The following is a 21,909-nucleotide window of genomic DNA, read 5'->3' as shown; positions in this document are numbered from 1 at the left end:
AAATAAATCTAGAAATCTTTTTTTTAAATGCTCTATACATTAAAGTTCCATACAGCTAGACAGATTGATTTTTGATGCTCTGAAGAAAAAAATGTGGGACAATGGTACAATCTATTAAAGTCTAGATCGAATGAGCCAAAGAATCCCCAGTGTGCTGTGAACGGAGGATCAGATATGATCAAAACCAGAATCAAATGAAACCTGAATTCTCTAAATTTAAATCTAGGTAAGACTGCTTGGAGCCATAGTTTGTATAAAGATTATTTAAATAAACCTGAAAGTCTTACTTGGAGGAACTATGATCTTCTGGCAGATCAACAGTCAATGAAAATCCAAAGAAATTGTGTCTTGTGAAATTTGGGTGTAACATTAGAACCATAACAGCTAGATGACTTCTGAAAAAAAATGAAGCAGTGAAGATAGATCCATGTAAGTGGAGTTGACAATTGCAACTAAAAACAGGCAGGTGAATGAGCACCTTGTTGACCCACTTTGGGCAAAGAGAGGATGCAAGTTCACCAGGAACCAAGGGAATATTAGTTCACACTTCCTCTGCTAATCACCAATTAGAAATTGATTATTAACAACTTTAAAAAGGTTAGAGACCTTCAAAATAACAAGGCTGGAAACACAAGATGAGTGCCTTCGCTCCTTAATATTTCTTAATGGTTACTTTAAAAGCTTTAAGAATATAAAATAAACAGCAAAAACCAAGATGTTTAGAAAGTTTTAAACAGATTAAGGGCTCTGAAAAGTTGGAATATTTGATTTTGAATGTTAATACTTTGAAATAAATTCTAAAGAATAATAGTATTTTTGTGGGAAAGTTATTTTCAATATTGGAGACACTAGAAATAACAAGATAAGCAACTTGGTGTTCAAAGACATTTTTGAGGAATTGCACTGGGATCTTGAATCATTGATGAGAGCTATGTTGTCTGTTCTTAGCAACATTCTATTCCCAGATGAGGCTGTTAGAGAAAAAGATTTGCAACAAAATCTATCTGGGAATGTGAACAAGAATTTGTCATTAGACATAAAAAAATATCAGATGAGGCTTTAAAAAAGGAAACAAGAATGCCAACCCCAGAGAGTAATTGGTATAATATTTTTGGGTGGATTAGAAAAGAAGCTTTTTAAATTTTTGAAGAAATTTGAGACAAGGATCAACAATCATTTGAATGGATTAAAGAGCACAATTGTTTTGTGCAAAAAGTAAGAACACAAAGTTAGTTTATTCAATCAGGGTTAAAATTGGGACATATTATTTTGGGTGATTCTTTTTGGACTTGCTGACATCTGAACTGGAAAAAATCTTGTGTACTGGATTTGCTTATGGTTAATATGGTGTTTGGAGAGCCACTTTTGTATAGTGGTTAAAGCATTAGGCTAGAAACAGGGAGGTCATGAGTTCTAATCCTGCCTGAGGCACAAAGCTAGCTGGGTAATTGTGAAATTCTGAAAAACTGCCCCTAAAATTGCAGTAACTTGTTCAAGCAGACAATTGAATGGAAGGGAGGAAACACTTAAGCCTTTAAACATGTTTGTTATATATCCTAACTTGGCAGCCTCTAAATTGGCTTGTCTTTTCATTTAAATTAAAATAACTTTATGAGCTTGTGCTCTTTAAAGGAGATATTGTCCCCCTTGTCATATTCAATTTCAGCCTTTGGTTTATACTAAGATCCTGGGACTACTTTATGTCTACTTTAACCCTCCTTTATGTGGGTTTTTTTTTTAAGAGTCAAGATATAAAATGAGGAGTCATGTTTGTTAGGTAGTATTATTTTAGAGTTCTGTTTGAATTTTTTGCTTTACCGCTGGATTGGAAAAAACATTACTTCCTGAATTTCCTTATAGTTGAATTATGGGATGAAGAATTTTGTATCTGTTAATTAAGAGGTAAAAAGGAAGAGGAATTGTTTACACTTGTTATAACAGGAAGTTGCTTTCTTTAAAAAGTTTATTCTTTCTCTTTGGCATATTTTATTTGCTTTCTTTTTTTTTTAGTTTGTATCATCTTTTACTATTGTACCATTAAGAACAGGTTTGGGAGGTAGTGGGAGAAAACCAAACAATGTTCTCCACAAGTAGATACTCTGTGTCTGTTCATATTCCACTGTTTGCAAACACAATAGACGGAGTAACTGGTGTGATGTGTTTCCTTGTAAAAAGCAGTCCCTAAATGGAAACTAAGAAATCCCTGTTTGCCTAAAATTGGGACTGGGGATATACTAACCACGAATTGGCTTTTCACTCCTGTGCCACTGATTGCATCTTGGTTCTGGAGAGGAGATGCTGTCATTAACTGGATCATTTAGTACTTTGGAAGGAAATAATTCTATCGTCTCAGTTGTCTAATTCCTACTTTGTTTCACAATGAGCAAGAACATCCAAGTATTCAGCATTTACCTCATCAATTTTATATTAATCGGATTTCCCAAATATTTCCATTCATCTCCCCAATGATTGTTTTGAATTCAAAACCACGATATTATTAAATAATGTTACCTTATTCCACCTAATAAAAAATTGATTGTACTATATTGTATTGGCATCTTAAAAATTAAATACTGAAAATCAGTGATGACAAAATACATTTTTTTCTCATCTCTCACACGTAAATTGAATTATTTGTTTTGTAATCACACAAATGTATTTCTCTTTGTACACAAATACAGATGGATCACATAAACAGTATTTAAATGCTTTTGAACAAAAAAACATTTCATATCAACAGGATATAATTTTATTTGTGACATTTTGGTAGCATACATAATTTTGCAGCAGCGGTAAACAAATCAGTAAAGATTCCTGCTTGAAATAAATTTTATTCTTTGGAATGTCTGCATCCAGTCCCATTTCCCATCACAGAGCATAAAGACAGACATTAGAGAAAATAGCCATCATTTTAAAAAAAAACCTTCATAGTGGCAATCTCTAGGATTTGTTATTACATCAGTCATTGCACTTGGTTATTTATTGCTACAGGAAAAAAGACAATATAATAATTAACACTTCTGAGTTCCATGATTGTCCTAAATTTGTCCTCTATATACTTCAAGGTATTAAAAAAAGGTTGTTTTACAGCAACCTATTTTGCCTCACATTCAGGTTCTAAATAAGGTGTATACAAAATGACTTTTCTTTAATCAAAACCAAATCTTGTTTGCATAATCACAGTAGGGTGTAAAGAAACTGGAATCAGAAAAAAAAACCTCTCTCGAATTTCAGCACTCAAGGCCATTTTGTTTAATTTAGGATGGATCTGATCAATTAAGACAGGTCAGTTCATATATCTATCTCCTCTTACTGAGTGTGCTGTTCCACTCTGCCCAGTTTGGTACTGCACCAAAACCTCTACTTTGGTACAATATAGTACAGCGTTGAAGAGGAACAGAAATGTGTTTTGACTAGTGCAAGTAAAGTTTTTCTTTTTAAGGCACCATTTTTACTTAGTATTAGTGCTTCCGCAAAAGTATGAAGGTAAGAGGAAATTCATTCCTTTTCTTTTCCTAGGAAGAACGAAGAAGCCATTTTCCCTTCAAGCTCAGTTACCAGAAGGAAGAGGTGGATTTTTGGTGAAAAAAATCCTTGTAGCTTAAAAAAAATATCCCTCTGCAAGAGGAAAAACAGTATCTTCCTTTTGTGCAGGGTATGGAATAAAGAAAAGGTGGCTGGAGTGTTCCCAAGAAAGTAAGAACTATCTCTCATTGCTGGTGCTTGAGGGGTGGTTTTTTTTGGTTTTTTTTTGGTAAACCCAAAATCACATTGTAAAATTCCTCATGCATTCTCAATTGTGTAATGTGTGCGTGTGCGTGCACGTGTGTAGGTTAAAGAAAATAGAAAGTCAGACTTGAAGGTGCTATCAAAAAGCTACCTCCTACTGGGCAAAAAAATAATACTTTAATGAACATTGGGAGAGAGAAAGGCAGATGGTTTCTAAGTTTCTATTCTGCAAAACCTTGATTTTGAAAGGACAGCTAGAAGGTGTAACTGCTGCTATTCAAGGAAATAGAAAAAAACCTTGTTTTTCCTATGACAAAGAAAAGCGCAGGAAGCTTTTCTAACTACTTTTTAGATAGAACAGCAACAACAAAATACGATGGTACTTTAGGTACCTTGGGAGACAGGCAACTTTTTCGTCTGTCAGTCCACCGTATTTGTTGAAGAAGATGGCTTATTTCTATTCCTCCTGAGTTTTGCAGAGGATTACTTGCAAAAGATCTGTTAAGACTAAACATGCCTCCCACCTCTGAATTCTATGCAAAAATGAGGAGGCCAATAAGCCCACAAATGGTGATTTTGACTACTAAGTCAAGAATTATTAATCTCTTTATAAATTAGTATGAAATGGATCTCACTGAGCTTGAAGTTAATAAACTGAGAACATACAATATACTATGACTACTAAGGAAAACTGGCAACAGAGGATGATCGTTGTGTGATATATTAGTTTATGTTATTAGCTTTTTATCCATATAATAAGCAAACAGGCATCATAACTTTATATGCTCATGTTTTCATTTCCAATTTTAATCCATTGATTTATATTTGGAACTAGAATTAACTTTTTTTATGTTAAAAACACCAACATGGTTTGCTCACATCCAAATAAGACAAAATATTAATGCCATGTAAAACAGGACATAGGCATCAAAACATTCCAATCATTTAGAACAAGCCTAAAATCATGAAACAGTTCCCACTTTCTATAAAGTTTTAGGATAGCAATGCTAGAAGGAAAAAAGGCTGAATTATATCTTTATCTTTGGCTTGAACAGAGCATCGAATAACTTCAGTTTTTCTTCTTTACAGAAAATAAATGGGATTTTAGGCTGTAGAAATAACTTAAACAAGATGACTCAAAGAAACCTTGTTAAAATATACAGTAATTCAATTTGAATTCTAAAGCATAAGCCAAATATTTACCTAGAAACTCATTATGGATTTACTGAATACTTTAACAATTAGGTAGATTATATACCCTTATTTTAAGACTGCATTTAGAAAACTGGTAGCTTTAAATATTTTGTTATATGTAGGTTTTTAAAATGTTACAATTATTAGTGCAAAGCATTTAAAAGCTGATGATATTGTAGTGTTAGATTTATAATCTGTAAAAAGAAATGAAATACTCAGGAGAATATTTAACATGTCACATTCTGTAGTAATTAGCAAAAACGTCATCCTATAGGATTATCTCAATTTTATGCTTTGATTTTTCTAAGTATTCATGTGTTTGTATGTGTCCAGATGTCCTAGTTATAGATCCTTTCTATAAATTCTATAGTGCAAGAACCACAGTACTATACTCTGGATTCTCAGTTAAGGAAATATTACAATATCATGGTGCTAGAGTTTGGTGATCCTCCTGCTTCATAGTGAGAACAAACTCAAAAGACCTGAACAATAAAACAGCATAGGATTAACATCATATTCCCTTTAGCAAAGTGAAAAGACTTTGAAACATACAAAACTATACCATTTGCCTCTCTCCTATACTATATATTTTACAGTTTATTTTCAAAGATATTGCCTTATTTATAGTACAGATCTCTTAAAATTTCAATAAAAATATACTAAGAGCCCCCCTTTTATACAGATTCAGTAGTATTCTCAAGCAAACCCTGCCATACTGCACAGTAAGAAATAAGGCCTCTCCTATATTGGCAAGAAACAAACAAAAAAGCTATCCATTATTTTCCTCATACCTCACAGAATATAAATAAGATTATACTCAGATTTTTTTTTCTAATGGAATGCTATCATCCGTTGGCTTGAGGTTTAAAAAAGTCAATTTCATTTCTGATTCTGAAATCCTGGCACATAAAGGATCAACGGAATGCGGCTCTTTCATGTAGTTATAAGAGCTTTCTTGAGTTTTTCTATTTCCATCTGCGAATGATATAAACAGTAAACATTAATAAAATAGAGAATGTTTCATATTTCATGCACATTTACAACCCATCAAATACATATTAAATTTAGTACTGCTCTTCATTCTATTATATTCTAGAAATTTATTACTGGCATAAATTATCCTCTGCCATGACAGTCTCATGCAGCAGCAACATCACAACAGCTTCTACCATTTAACTTATTTATTTAGATTCACACTGTTGCCCATCTCACATAAAGCAACTCTGGGCAATTAATGCAATAAAGGCATAAATATAATAAAAGGATGAAATAAATAAAACACATCAGAAAATAAGCAAAAATGGATACCAGGAACAAATTCATTCAAGGAATTTCAAGAAACTGAATCCCAGTTTATATGGTTCTGAAGGTTTGAATTCAGTGATTCAAGGCTTTGCTGGTAATGAGTGTTTTGAAAAGTGCCTCATGGCTCTAATCTCCCTCCCCCTCTTTAATATCTACATGAAGCCACTGGGTGAGATTATACAGAATAAAATATCATCAATAAGTGATAATACTCAGATATATATTCTTGTATACTCAACTGCATAATGTGCACCAGTTGCGCCTGATCCTGCATCAGCAGATCTTTTTTATAGTCACCCATGCCTTAGTAATCTCTTAACTGCAATGAGAATGCCTCTGAAGACTATCTGAAGTCTTAATTTAGTCCAAAGGCTGCAGCCCAGAAAATTATGGTGGAACTCATTATGCCCATGGGATGCCACAACGTTAACTCCATTGACTCCCAGCAGGCTTCTGGGTGTCCTTGAAGGTGCTGATTAAGACTTTTCAAACTGTATTTGGCTTAGGACCAGAATATATGTGGAACAGTCTGTTCCCCAAAACAGCAACACGGAGAACGTGTTCCATGTTCCCTCGCTTAAACACTGCCCTCTTATGGGATGTAGGAAGTCCATCTCTTTGGTGGCTATTCCTGTGCTCTGAAATAATCCCTTCCAAAATATGATGGGCTCTAACACGACTTGCCTTTTTTAAAAAAAATGTTAAAACATGGCTTTTCCTCCAGGTGTTGAGTTATTAATTATGACATCTGGTTACCATTTCACATTGTTTTTTTAACATGTTTTTGTTGTTATTTTTATTAATTGATTTATTTTATTCCACCTTTATTATTTTTCGAAATAACTCAAGGTGACAAACACACATAGTACACTTTCCTCCTATTTTTTTTTATTGTTTACTTTTGGTCTGTGCTGCCCAGAGACACCCATTGCTTGAGCTGAATGTCTGCCAAATATTTCAGTTGGTTGTCTTAGAAATGCATGAAAATAACAAAATAAATTTGAACAACAGAGAATTTTGAGTTAACACCTCAGTTTTCTATGGTACAGTATAATATTTGCCTGTAATAAATATCAATTAAAGATGCAATCTTAGAGAAAATCTTAAATCTAAAGTAGCCATTTTATTCTCTACCCTTAGCTTTCAATTGTGGTCCTGACTACCTCAGTTTTATAGACGATTAAGCTTGCCCTCAATACCATATTTTACGGGAGAGGATTTTTTCCTCCTGCAAACTTGTAAGACTGCAGTTTTGATGGGAACTACAAGTGGATTGCCTACAATTTTTGAAACATCTTCATTTTCTCAAAATTTAACTCCAATTCACTATGCAGACATGTAGAAGTGTTTTAAAGTTTCTGTTTAGCTGCACCCTTGGCAGTTCTGTGTCAATTTGCATTCAAGCACTAATTAGACTCTATTCCACTTAAGTTCTAAGCCAGGAAAAGATCAATCACTAACAGTCTACAGAACACTAATTGTATTTTCTACAAACATATAAAATAGTTTACAAAATGGAGATTAAATACATAAATTAAAATTGAATGTCATTTGTATAGTAAAGTTGGAGATAACATGAACTTTTACCTAGTTTTTTACCAATTTACTCTTTAAAATATTTTCTCCAAAATTGCAATCTTGCCACAATGAAAGTGAAAATTCAAATATGTACCAAGTAGTCTGAATTTGAGGCTTCAGTGAAAGTACAGTTAAATGGCAAAATTCAAATAAAGTACAGGTAGTCTTTGTTTAACAACTGGTCACTTAGCGATTATTTCAAGTTCCAACATCTGCTTCCCCAACATCTAACTCCCCCACAGTCAGAAACCAATGCACATTTATAGCCGTTTGCAACATCCTATGGTCATGTGAACACAATTTTTGTTTTTTGTTGAAAATTGGTGATGACTTTTGCTTTCCTGCAAAATAAGCCATTGAGAACTATGAGTTACTTAACAACTGCTGTATTCACTTTGCAACAGCTGCAAAAATGCTATAAATTAGGTTGCTTAATGAGTGATATAACTTACAACCATATTTCTGGGCTCATTTAGGACCTGTATATCAAGTATCATTGTTTTACAGAGCCATTCACACAATATAGCAGTCCATTGTGCCTTCGATTTTGTGTTTGTATTTTATGACCAGCTACTTTTCAGCTTCAGAGGAGCTTCCATCCCGTTAGTTCAAATCTCCCCAGAAAATCTCAGGGAATAGGAGGAAAATTGGCAAAAAACAAACAAACCATCCTTTCCCTGAAATTAGATGCCTAAAGAAGTCAAAGTATGCAGTACTTTAATATAGCTGCTGTGTTATGTTCTTGCTAAGCATTTGCATTAGTTTATTGAAAGTAATAGGATCTGTTGGGCTTCTATTTAAATATTTTACCTCTAGGTTACTTCGCATCTGCTTTTCTTCTTCCAAGTCTTTTTTCAGTTTTTCCAGTTGTTTCCTTTAAAATTTGCACAGACAAAAATTGCAGTGAAAAACCATCCTTACATAGCTTGTGCAGTATACTACCTAGAGCTCGATTTAAAAGATAAGCAGCTTCCAAATAGAAGAGGACTGGCCTACCTTGAAAGCAGAAATATGAGCAAGTATTAACTACTTTAAACTTCTCTATCAACCAGAAGGAACATTTTTATCTGAGTGCAAAATCTCTCACACAGTGAGGAGACTGAAAGGAGTATCTTGAGTATCTTGTCATATTCTGGTATGCACTCATATATTACCAATAAAACATGAAACCAGCAAACAAAAATAACATCTCAGCTATTCCTGTTGCAGTACTTATATACATAGTTCTCACTTATGAACAAAGTAAAGTTGTTTTAGCTAGCCCTTTATCAACAAACACATTATTAAGTATTTTGAAACTAATCCTTGAAATGTATAAAAACGTTGAAAATATGACAAACATAGTAAGTTTTTCCTATCTATCTATATAGTAGGAATTGCAATACCTAGTTCTCCAGCTGTTGAACTCTCGTCAACCCTAGCCAACAAGACCAATAGTATGTGATGATGGGAGATATAGTACAATAATACCAGATGGACTTCATGATGCCTAAATCACTTTAAAAAGACATTGTGAAAAAAATGAGAAGGTCTTACCCATGTTCTTTTTTCAAGGTTTCTACAGCTAACAGGAGATCAAAGATCTGAGATCTTAGCTCGTCTAAAGAATGTTTTTCCCCTACATCTGCTTCCTGACTGAGCTTCGCTTCTCCAGCAATTGCATTCATTACAATAGAACTTGGTCGTGGTAATGAAGTCAGAACTGGTGAAGTAAGTTTTGATGGCTGAAACAGAACAACAGTTATTTAAATGAGGATGGTGAGAATACAGACAAATCTATTCACTGAAGCAACAGCAATAGGTCTTAGATTTACATAGCATTCCACCGTGCTTTTACAACCCTCTCTAAGCAGTTTACAGAGTCAGCAAATTTCCCCCAACAATCTGGGTCATCCTTTTACCAACCTCAGAAGAATGGAAGGCTGAATAAACCTTGAACCAGGCAGGATCAAACTCCTGGCTGTGGGCAGAGTCAGCCTGCTAAACTGCATTCTAACCACTGCATTACCACCACTATTTATTGAAAAACTAACGAAGTCTATATTTTTATATAGAATAATCACTTAAAATAATGGCTGATGGTACTTGGCTGATACTTTGATGATTAATAAAACTATGGATAGACTATATCTTAGGAAGCCAAAATTTTGCAATCTGCTGCATGAATAAAGAATTCTAATAAAAATGTGGTCTCTTATGCTAGAAAAATTACATATTATAATCATAAGATGGGAATATGGCAACTTGTGGGCTGTGAATCTCAAAGAGTACCCAAATACCTCATTTATACTGCCCAGCATCCTGAGACCATATCCCAAAATTCAGCAGCAAAATTTGTGCAGTATATTTTTAGTATCTTTGATAAAGATGTGAAATTGTTCTCACTTTCTTCCTTCAATTCTTTCCCCTCAAATGGCAGGAAACTGTACTGCAGTTTTGTCATTCACTACTAAATTTTACTAACATTATCATCACATAAACAAAAAGCTGTTGTTCCAATGTTACCCACAACTGAACTAGATAAGTAGTCATATTTTGTTTAGTCAGAATGCACAAACAGTATTTATGCATTTTGTTTCAACAGGATGACATAAAAATATTTAACTTTAATAATCTCCCACCCACAATTACTCAAACTAAATCTGTACCAATGCACTAGAACAGTGGTTCTCAAGTTGTGGTCCATAGACCACTGGGGGGTTGTGATGTCATCACAGGGGCGCTGCAAAGACTTGAAGAAATGTTTTGATTTAAATCTTGAATTAAGTCTTGGTGGTCCGTGGCCACAAAAGGTATTTAAAAGGGAGTTCATGGTGAAGAAAAGGTTGAAAACTACTATATTAGAATATTACAGTAAGAATGTATCTTACTAAATGATTAGGATATTCTAATCATTTTGACTTCTTAATACAGATAAACACAAGCAATGTCAACATACCTTTTTACACTCAGATAATTTTAATTTGGCACTTTCTTCTTCTTCTTTATGCACCTTCACATTTTTTTCTACGCTTTGAGTCTGAGTAGTCTTTAATGAAGAAATATAAAATAGAAATCAGCATTTTTTGAGAAGTGTATTTATTCTAAAAGCTTTTTAGTAAAGCCATTTATAAAATCATCTAGTACATTTTATTTTATTCCTAAATAAAATTCAAGATGTTGGTTAGCAACTATTCCTTTACAAAACGGCTAGCTATGCTTTAATAACCACCTTTTTCACCTTGTGATTCATGAACTGAGATCAAATGGGAGTTGCTGCTTCAGAGAACTCCACAATCGACAATGATCACTAAAATTTATGTTATTACAGTTTTACCCAAGTGAGAACTACTACGCATTATATCCTGGAATGTGGTGAGTGACGTCCCATTAGGGTTTTGGAAGCCAGTAGACACTACCTTATTTCAGCAGGCATTTGGTGGATAATGTTCTCTTTTTCACTGGAATTGATTTGATGCAAAGATTGGGGGAGGGAGGGTTTTTTGTGTGGGAGTACTTTGACATGTTTTGGATATTTATTGTAAATTGATTTGAATCTCACAAGCAAACCTTGTAGCAAACTTGCAGCAAACCTTGTAGCAAAAATAAAGGACAGCTTCCCTGTTTATCTATTTATATGGTCTCTGAACATTTTACTTATAGATGTCTATGGAGATTCTCAGTCATCCAGGTCATGGTTGTCCCAAAGGTGCTTTTTTCAAGAGGCAACTGGACTTTCTGGTTTTTCTTTGAAGACAACGAAGAGAACAACAAATGAAGCAACGTTGTCATTCCATACATTGCAGGAATATTGGAAAAGCTCAGGAGGATCTCCAGCCAACACAACATACGTGCTCACTTCAAACCCAAGAGTACACTAAGGCAGAAGTTTGTCCACCCCAAGGATAAAACACCCAGACACAAACTGAGCAATGTGGTATATGCAGTGCAATGCAATTAGCCACGTGCAGATCTGTGCATTGGGAAAACAAAACAATCACTTCATAAAGGCATGGTACAACATAGAAAAAAAAGCCCATCAGGACTAGATTCAACAGTCCATCTGCATTTAGAAGACACAGGCCACATCTGCTTTAGAAGACATGTCTTTTTTGCCATAGCACTTGCCTTCTAGAACATTCTCTCTTTGGAGATGGAATGGTCCCAATGCTACTGGCTTTGAGCTGGGCTTGGGCCCCAAAGTGTTTTGGAGGACCTGTTTCATGGTTAATTTAATCATTATGATGGGTAATTTATATATAAATGGCTCATGTACTCACAGGATTCTTGTCATTGAAGCGAGTAGGAAGTCTTCTGCCAGGCATCTTTGGCCTATTTGCAGTGGGATGTGATAAATTATCTGAGGTAGGTGATAGATCATCAAAACTTAAAAGTTCTATAAAAAAAAAAGAAAGCAGAGAACATAATGAAAGCTCAGGAGATTTCAACTTCTCACATCTACTTTGAGATGTTATTACCAATAATATTCTACATTCTAGCATGGAAAAGAAATGGAGTATCAATGGGTTAAAAGGATATGCCATCTTTAAAATGTTGAAGAGGCAAGGCTGTGTAGGAGAGAAACTCACACATTTTTAATGCAGGATAGATCTTTCTTAAAACACTGAAACAGCATGCAATTCAAACAGAGAAGTTACTGAGCCAGCTCCCATGCTCCAGGTTTGTGATATGTCTCCCACTGGACATGACCTTGAAGTATCTTTTTTATGCCAATTCATCTCATGTATACCTCTTCATTTATAATATTTGTATCCTGTTTATACATCTCTATCAAATATATCAAAATTACGCCCACCCAAGCCAATTATACACATCCTTTATTTCACATTACAGGTAGTCTTCGGCTTATGACAGCAATTGGGCCAAAACTGCCATTGCTAAGCAATGCGGTTGTACTGTAAGGTGCGATATCACACAGTTGTGTCAATTAGCAGTGGCAGTTCCAGCAGACCTGGTTGCCCTAATTAAGTGAGGATTTCATGTGATTCTGCTATTTCTGAGTTTCTGCTGGCTTCTCCACTGAATTTGTTTATGGGTAGTTGGCAGGAAACTTCAGAAATTGCGATCATGTGACTGCAGCTTGCTTCAACAATTGCAAAGCAGGTGGAGCACCAAGATCACAATCATGTGACCACAGAGATACTGACAGTAATAAGTACCCCTTATTCAGCACCGTTTGAACTCTTGTTGAACGAATGGTGGTAACCTAAGTGTCATCTATATACTCACAATATCTCCTTACTCTCAGACAGTGCTAGTTACATTACTGATCCCAATTCATAAGTTTCATATAGAGTCCTCCATCTAACAAATTTTTCATAGTACTACATCCCTCATACATTCTTTCATAGCAGCAGCAAGAAGAGAGTAGAGATATCCTAGAGCACATATAATCCTCATTTAGTGACTGCAACTGGGACCAGTAACTCAGTTGTTAAGCAAAGTGGTTCCTAAATGAAAAATAATGCAACCACAACTGTATAGGGCAATGCATACACTAACTGACTGAATAGCAAAAACATGACAGAAAGAGGGAAGTTGTAAAGGTCAAAAATCCTGATATTGATCCCGAATTATTTTTAGCACTACTGCAACTGTGAACAGACGTTGTCCAGGGCAATCACTAAGTGAGTACTATCTGTATTGATTATTTCTTTAAATTTCTATTTCACAATTGTACAAATGGCTAAGAGGGCCCAAACTAAATTCTCATTTCCTGACACTTGATTTATCAAAAGTGCTTTTGATTAATTGAAACGAGGAGCCTCATAATTATAAAAAAGGAAATGAAGTCCCTATTAAAAGATAATCTTTCTTTGCATAAATATAATGAAGGGCATTTACTAAGACTATTAACTGTATAAAACAAAATCCCAGGAGGGATTATATAGATCTCATATCAAGACTACCAGAACAAAGTAGAAAATGAGTTCTAGAATCTTAAAAGGACCAAAAAGCAAGTGTAAGAAAGTATCTAGAAAACAGATCATTAGACTGATCTGATGGCGGGCTGACTGCTCCAGTAACAAAGTTCCACATCAGCACCTCTTTGTTAAATAACATTCATCAGAACATCTTCATCCACAGGAGGAACTAGATACAGAACTACTGATTGGTTCAAAGTTGAGAAAGGAGTTTGGTGAGGCTGTATACTGTCGCCCTGCCTATTTAATTTATATGTAGAGCACATCATGAGAAAGGTGGGGCTAGATGAATCATAAATTGGAATTAAAATTTCCGGGAGAAATATCAACAACCTCAGATATGCAGATGATACCACTCTAATGGCAGAAAGTACAGAGGAACTACAGAGCCTTTTGATGCAGGTGAAGGAGGAGAGTGCAAAAGTTGGCTTGAAACTCAACATTAAGAAAACTAAGATCATGGCATCCGTCCCTGGCTTAATTCATGGCAAATAGATGGGGAAGAAATGGAGGTAGTGATGGATTTTATTTTCCTGGGCTCTCACTATAATAAAGTTAGGTGGGATTATTCAATCTTTCTTATTCAGTCTACCTTTGGATTATGGGTTTCCTGTCTGGCCGCTCACAGAGTGTCAGATTAGGTAATCATACCTCTTCACCCCTTATTCTTAACACTGGTACACCACAGGGTTGCGTGTTGAGTCCCTTACTCTATACTCTTTATGTGCATGACTGCATTCCTACTCACACTAGAAATACTATTACTAAATTTGCAGATGATACAACAGTGGTGGGACTCATCTCCGGGGGGGATGAGTCTGCCTACTGATATGAGGTGGATCGATTGCTTTTGTGATGTGGAGACAACAACTTGGTCCTCAACACCAATAAGACCAAGGAGCTTATAGTGGACTATAGAAGGAACAAATCAGACATCCAGCCCTTGCTTATCAATGGAGACCAAGTGGAGCAAGTGGCCAGTTTTAAGTTTCTGGGTGTTACCATAAAAGATGACCCGACCTGGGGCGCTCACATTGCAGCACTGATCAAAAGGGCCCAGCAGGGATTATACAACCTGAGACTTCTCACAAACCAACTAAATCAACCGCTGCACCATAGAGAGTATCTTAACTTACTGCACCTGTGTACGGTTTGCCAACTGCACAGTGGCAGATAGGACAGCATGCCAGAGGGTTAATGTCATTGCCCAGAAGATTATTGGTTGCCCTCTGCCCTCTTTGGAAGAGCTTTATAGCTCCCGCTGCCTAAGAAAGTTCAAAACATTCTCAAAATTCCATTTCATCCTGGGCACCTTTTTTTTGAACTATTATCATCTGGCAGACAGTGCAGGATAATAAAAACAAGGACAAAATAGGTTGAAAAACAGCTTCTGTATAGTGCAATATTAATGCAATATCAGGGGTTTTCAGTTCAATGTATAGAATATGGAGGATGTATGTTTGTGTTTATTTTGAGTCATAATGTACACTGAACATGGTATTTAATTTCGTTGTACGATCTGCAATGATAACAAACTATACTAAACTAAATTAAGCCATCTCTGTCTAATCCAGTGATAGTAAACTTGTGACATGCCACAACATTTTGAGTGACACACCACTTTTCATCAACACCTGAAAACAACTATTTTCAAAAGCACACCCATTCCTGCATGATTTTTGGAGGCTGCATGAGAATAGGGTGTGGTTTCATACAACCTCCGGATCTCTGAAAGTTGTGCAAGACTGGGGCATGCTTTCACACAGTTTCAAAGATTGCATGGAACAGCATTCTTCAAAGCCACTTCAGGAATGAATGATTTGTGTAACCTGGCTTATTGAAGGCTTATTGAAGAAACCTGGGATAGACTGGTGGGGTTTAAATTGTGGAGTTTTCAACTGTGTATTTTTAATGCTGTATCCTACCTGGAGTCACTGTGTAAATTGGACAGCTATATAAATATGTTTAATATAATAAATACATTCAAATCAAATCAACTGCCAAGCTTCAAACCAGCACTCAGAGTACAATTCAGCTTTCCAGTCATTTAATCCCTTATTAGACAACCCATGAACCCTTGGATTATCATTTCAGAGGTATTTATTTCTCAGATTCTTCAAGGCCTATAACAATGACAGAACTCCTAATGTACTTACCTTCCAAGATACATACATTCAAAGATGTATCTGCTTTGAAAATAGCCCAGGTAGAACTGTATACCACTGTGAAATATCTGCATAGGAAATGTTTTCTGACATTTTATATTACGTCATAAACTGTTTTATGATAATTTTTAATGTCATAATTTGTTTTATAAAATTTGCCAAATATCAATTCCATGGGAGTTATGGATCCAGGAATTTGGACACATTCTGTAAGTTAACTCATTTGAGGTATCTTGGTTCAAAACTTTAACCTTAGACTGTCTGTCTATTGACCTCACCCCTTTCCTAAGAGGTCTGTAGGGGGTGTGCATAAGCGCACCAACGTGCCTACCGTCCCTGTCCTATTGTTTCTTTTATATATTTTTTTATTTTTCTTATATGTATCCATGTATTCATAACTATGTTTTTACTTATACCTATTATCTTATAAGCAATTGACAAATAAATAAATAAAAACGTTGTTGCCCTATGATGCATCATTTTGCTTAGGGAACAAGATTTTTACTGGTGTACAGCAATTGGCTTTACTTGATTGAAGATTGTGAAATAAAATTAGATTACACTATTACCTAATATATATTATTAAAATATAATATTACTATTAGAGAAAGATAAAGTAATACAACAGTTTGTCTACTACAGGGTAAAACATCAAAGCCTTTTCATAGGTCTACGTTCCATAATTTAAACCCTAGCCTTTTCTTGTTGCTTTTCCAAGTTAATGGATCTTGATGGCCTTGGGAGGTAGCTGAATCATAATTATATATTATTCTCTCAAGCTTGGACACCACTGGTTTCTGCCGTTCCAGCTTTAGCCACAAATGCATTATTTTTACATTTCTTATTTATCATTGCAACCACATGAATGGTTGCGCAATAAATCCGACACAGGTAATCCTCAACTTACAACTTCAAATGGAATCTCGGTCATTGGGCAAAGTAGTTAAGTGAGACACCACACATTCACTTTACTGAACTACCACAATCTCAGCTCTCCCAGTTGTGATAATTTAATGGAGTGCTGGGAGAGAGCACAGGCCTCCCACCGTATCCTGGAGGCCCAGGATCTCTCCCTACCCTCTCCCTACCCTACCAGGGAGACAATAATTAAATTTGGTCCATTCCTCTAGCATACCAAGGGAGGAGAAATTCCCCAGCATGCTAGAAGAATAGAACGCAAATCTGATAAAAACACTAACAAATGTCAGCATTCTAAAAGGCCCAGAATAGTATTTGTCTGATAGTATTTCCCTTCTGGAAGGGCGGAAACACTGGCATTCACTAGTGTTTTCCATTTCAAAGGTGAAAACACTTGTTAGCATTTTCCCCTCCAGAGGGGTGGAAACACTGGTGTTTTCTAACTTCTTCCCCTCTGGTGTAGCAGAAATGATAATGTACACTAGCATTTTCCCTTTCAGAGGAGAAAACGCTAGTGAAAGCAAGCATTCTGAAAGACTCAGAATGCTTGTGATCACTAGTTTTTAGAGGTCTGTTCCTCTAGCACACAGAATAATTTCCTCTTCCTGCGTAGCTGGGAATAGATCTCAAAACTAAGGTCCCTTCTGTTTGCGTTGATTTTCTGGATTTTCTTCCCCAATGACTTTCTGGGTAAACTGGCACAGAAGGTTGTAAATGGTGATCACAGGGCATTTGGTCATAAAATCCAAACAGGCTGCAAGCACCTAAAACACAGCCACATGACTGTGAGGGGTACACATGGTCCTGTTTTGTAACAGTCAAAAAGTGTTTTATGGCTGTAAAGAATTTGTTCCAAGGCCATAATGACTGTGAACATCAAATGATTAGTTATAAGGCAACAACTGCCTTTAATTTTACCTTGACACAGTACAAATTTATTTAATGAGGCAAGTTATATTATGAAATAACAGGTACAAAAAAACCTGAACTATTAATAGCAATTACATAGTAGGCAGAAGTTCACAAACTTACTGTTACTATAAATTTGCCCCAACAGCAGTACAGTTTATCTCCTCTTCCTGCTAAATCTTGTTATCCTTTGCCAGTCACCCATGTTCAAAATCAGAGCACTTACATATCTTATTTTGCATTTTAATGAAGTAGTTGCCTAGTAACTATACCAACTAACCATATGCTGGAAAGCTAAAGAATACCTTACTCACAATGCCCCTCTTTGGCCTTAGCCATACAAAATAGGAAAAAAGGGGTATTCTACTATTACCAAAATTTACCTTTTATGCAGTAATGTTATAAAATCATCCAAATATAACATTTTTCATTTGATACAGTTTAGTGTAAATTCTTGAAAACATAAACACATTAGTTTAAAAAATAATTTAATAATATCCAAGAATAGAAAGTTAGGTTCAAGAATTAATATGGAACAAAGGATGTGGATTGCTATGTAGAAAGTCTCTTACCAAAATGGAGAAGGGGAGGGTAATTTCCTGACACGTAAGAAGGGAAACATGGCAAACAGGATAGGAAACAAAATCTGGAAAGAAAAGTCAAGGAGAGGAATATCTAGAAAAGATTTTGAACCAAAAAAGGCATCTTGCAGGAAAAATATGGCAGCATTATCTTCAACACATAATCAGGACACTGTTATTTTAGCAACATCCATTCAATTTCATTCAGGGGAAGAATCTGTGCTATTTTATTAAAATATGCCAAACTGTTCTGGGTGCATTTCTAACCACAGATCCATGATACTCTTTTTCCAGAAGTGTTGAAATTCAGCCATCTCTGAATAAAGAAGTAGATGACAGGGATTTTTTATTTCTACTTATTAAAGTACTACATACATCTTCCAAAAGCACATCAAAGCTTTTCTGCTAGCATTTGGATTCTTGATTCCCCACAAATAGAAAATTTCACTATGCAAACTGAAGTCCTGTCCCATAGTGCTGAACAGAGTCCATGCATGTACACAACATCAAAAATTTACAGAAATAAAGAACTGAAGTATGAGTATTTGTAACATTTATCTCAACTTTAAAAAGTTGGACTTAACTAAAATGAATGCAACAATATTCTAACATGCCTCGTTTATAATTTATTAATTGGAATGCCCGGAAGACTGAATTAGTAGAGATTAAAAGTAGTTAAAATGTTAACAATACCAACAAAATGTTTACAAAAGTTACAAAGATATACTGTAGACTAGGAGCAAGATTATATAACAGTTTAAGAATGAAAAGGAAATATTTATATTGTAATACACAATGGGAAAAATAGCAGGAAAGAAACTACTGAATGACATTTGATAGCAATCCATTATTAAAAACTATTCAATTGCATGACCCAAATTATTCCTTGGGTCATGTATTAGGGAGAGCAATGCCTGCCAGATAGGCAAAACTTATTTACCTATTTTATAACAGATTTTAATTAATAAAAGCAGAGTTAGCTGTTTAAAAGGTTTTATCTATAGTATGATCATTGGTGCCTGATACTATCATGAGAATGATTGAAGTATTTAAATGCCATATCTGTATACTACTAACATTCTCATGTCTGTTTGTAACTTTGTTAACTGTTAATTGGGCAATTTTGGAAAGTGAATGGCAACAATGATTGAACCAAGGAACTGACTCCTATGGGAATTAAATATGGGAAAATTGGGGCCGCTTCAATGCTACAATACCAACAACTCTTCCCCAGAAACCCATAGGTTGTGTGGCAAAAGGAAAGATTGTATTCCCACCCTCTTTCTCATGTTCCTCTGGCCCCTGTGCCCAATTGGCTGAATGGCTATTGGCTGTGTTAAAAGTGAGGCCAAAATCTGAAATCTCTTAGCAGCGGTGGCAGAAAGGGAAGGATGAGGGAATGACTCTGGAATGCCTGCTACAAGGTAAGACTGGTTGGAGATTTCCCTAAGCCTATATTCTGGAAAGAGGAAGGACAAGGGAGGGACTGATGTGCCTACTGGTAAGGTAGGACTGGCTGGGGAGGAGCACTGGCATTGATGGATGAGCCCCCTTCCTCTCCTGCAGGGAGGAGACCCTTGGGCACAGACCAGAATGGGGAGCAGGGGTTCAGTTGCCGTTGTGATCTGTGACTTTCTTGGTTTCCACTCCCCTCAGCAGTGGCAGGCAATTGATTGGAGGAAAAGGAGGAGGAAAAGGAGGCTTCACCAGAACTCTTCTCAGGGTTGTGAGGTGAAGGGGAAACTGTTCAAGCCTATATTATATGTGGAAAGAAGAGTGACCCAATACATCATGGGTTGCCTAGTATTTTGTTATATACAGATATTATATAGGAATGAGGCCTGTTGCTCTATTCCTCTGATGGAGGAATCTCTCTCCAAAAAACACTCCCACCACAGGTGCCGGTGCCTGTAGAACTACTATCTATAGGTAGTTCTCGACTTACAACCACAATTGAGCCCAAAAGTTATGTTGCTAAGCATAAGACATTTGTTATGTGAGTTTCGCCCCATTTTTGACCCTTGTCGTCACAGTTATTAAGTGAATCACTGCAGTTAAATTAGTTGTTAAGTGAACCTGGTTTCTTCATTGACTTTGCTTGTCAAAAGGTCACAAAAGGTGTTCATGTGACCCCGGGACTGCAACTGTCATAAATATAAGTCAGTTGCCAAGCATTTTAATTTTGATCACATGACTTTGGAGATGCTGCTATGGTCATAAGTGTGAAAAATGGTCATAAATCAATTTTTTCAGTGCCGCTATAACTTTGAATAGTCACTAAATCAAATCTTATAAGTTGAGGACTAGCTGTACATTTTGCCTTAAGCTCAGTTGGAAAGGACATTATTGGGGTTTAGAGCAGAAGAGAGCAATCCAGTCAGGTGTAGAGCAAGTCAGAAACCAGAAATATTTAGTAGGAAAATTAATAAATATTTACACTACTGCACTCATAAAACTTCAGTCCTTTGTACATATTCAAATTGGATTGATACATGCATATAATATATACATATAAATATACCAAATATAAAATATATATATACCAAAATTGTTCATTTTTCCAAATATTAAAACAGATTATAAGTATACTGCAAATATGTACAAATCAAAAGTTATCAGCACTATTGCTAAAGTAGTAAATGATGTGTGCCATTGACACTACAGAATGCACACACATAGCAGCAAATCCTTTAAAATGATATTGTAGTAATCTAAACAGCAGTTTTATAGGGTTGTCTTGTAGAAAAAATGTTTCACTAAGATAAAATGTGTGTGTGTATGTGTGTGTATAAATAAATACATGGGGGAAAGGAGAGGAGAAAGGAAGTTAAAAAGGCAAATTAATTTCACTTTATAAACTGAGCAAAAAAACCTACACCCCTGAGTACATGGAGATTAGGGGATTTCTTTTTAAAGAAAATAATTTCTTGTTTAAAGAAAATATACTTAGAAATATAAATGCGCAGATATAGCCAGATAGATTATGTACCACATCCCTTTAAGATAATAGATGATTTATAGCCCTGTAATTATTGGAACCTGTGTCGCATGAAAGAAGTTGTTTTCATGATTCTCTACAAACCCTTTTTAAGCTTGTCCAGGCAAACACAGTTTTACAACCCAAAGATGTATAGAGACAAAACCTGTTGCTTATATCTCCCTGGATCACTCTGGGAGATTCAGGTGAACTTTTCACACAAACATCCCCAATCAGACTGACAGACACTTGAACTGCAATAGTCAGAAATATCCCACAATTTCAACCCTACATGAAATCCTCAAAATCTGGCCCAAAATCACAGAGTCAGCTTCCACACCTAAGGAAGAACTAGAAACTGGGCCTTCTTTCTCTTAGTCCAGCACCTTAACTACTACGCTGCCCTTGTGCTCTCATGAAAATAAAGATTCTGAAGGAAATACCAACTCCAACTAGTAACCTAGTAACTATGAAAGAAGCTTTGTGCTTTGCTTCAGTATACTGATTTTGCTTTGCTAATATGAGATTCAGTTTATTCCTACTGGACCCTCAATTTGCTTATCAGATACTAATTTATTCCGCTCACTTCTGCAGACCCCTTCTGACATTAGCATAAATAATGGTAATAC

At 35.6% G+C, this 21,909-nt stretch overlaps 1 protein-coding gene across 2 annotated transcripts in view; it reads right to left on the bottom strand.

Moving 5' to 3' along the window:
- Positions 1 to 2,726: 2,726 nt before the first annotated feature.
- The window catches only part of CD2AP (CD2 associated protein), a 76,376-nt gene continuing 57,193 nt past the window's right edge, over positions 2,727 to 21,909 (bottom strand). Inside the window, exons 14-18 of one of the 2 annotated variants that reach the window (XR_015746427.1) lie at positions 12,062 to 12,181; positions 10,745 to 10,825; positions 9,343 to 9,530; positions 8,617 to 8,680; positions 2,727 to 5,898 (exon numbers count right to left, since the gene is read on the bottom strand). Coding sequence is in view for 1 of the 2 variants with exons in the window: in XM_026679085.2 (XP_026534870.1) it covers positions 5,857 to 5,898; positions 8,617 to 8,680; positions 9,343 to 9,530; positions 10,745 to 10,834; positions 12,066 to 12,181 (500 nt within the window). In the remaining variant the exon portion in view is untranslated. Of the gene's footprint in view, positions 5,899 to 8,616; positions 8,681 to 9,342; positions 9,531 to 10,744; positions 10,835 to 12,061; positions 12,182 to 21,909 lie in introns of both variants that reach the window. The other variant, XM_026679085.2, reaches the window with a different exon arrangement.

This window comes from Notechis scutatus, chromosome 1, assembly GCF_049901735.1.
Source record: "Notechis scutatus isolate UNSWTSFEM ecotype Mainland chromosome 1, rNotScu1.2, whole genome shotgun sequence".
In the NCBI taxonomy this organism is placed as follows: Eukaryota; Metazoa; Chordata; class Lepidosauria; order Squamata; family Elapidae; genus Notechis; species Notechis scutatus.
The sequence above is the reverse complement of the archived record's forward strand: the minus strand, read 5'-3'. Positions and strand labels throughout refer to the sequence as shown.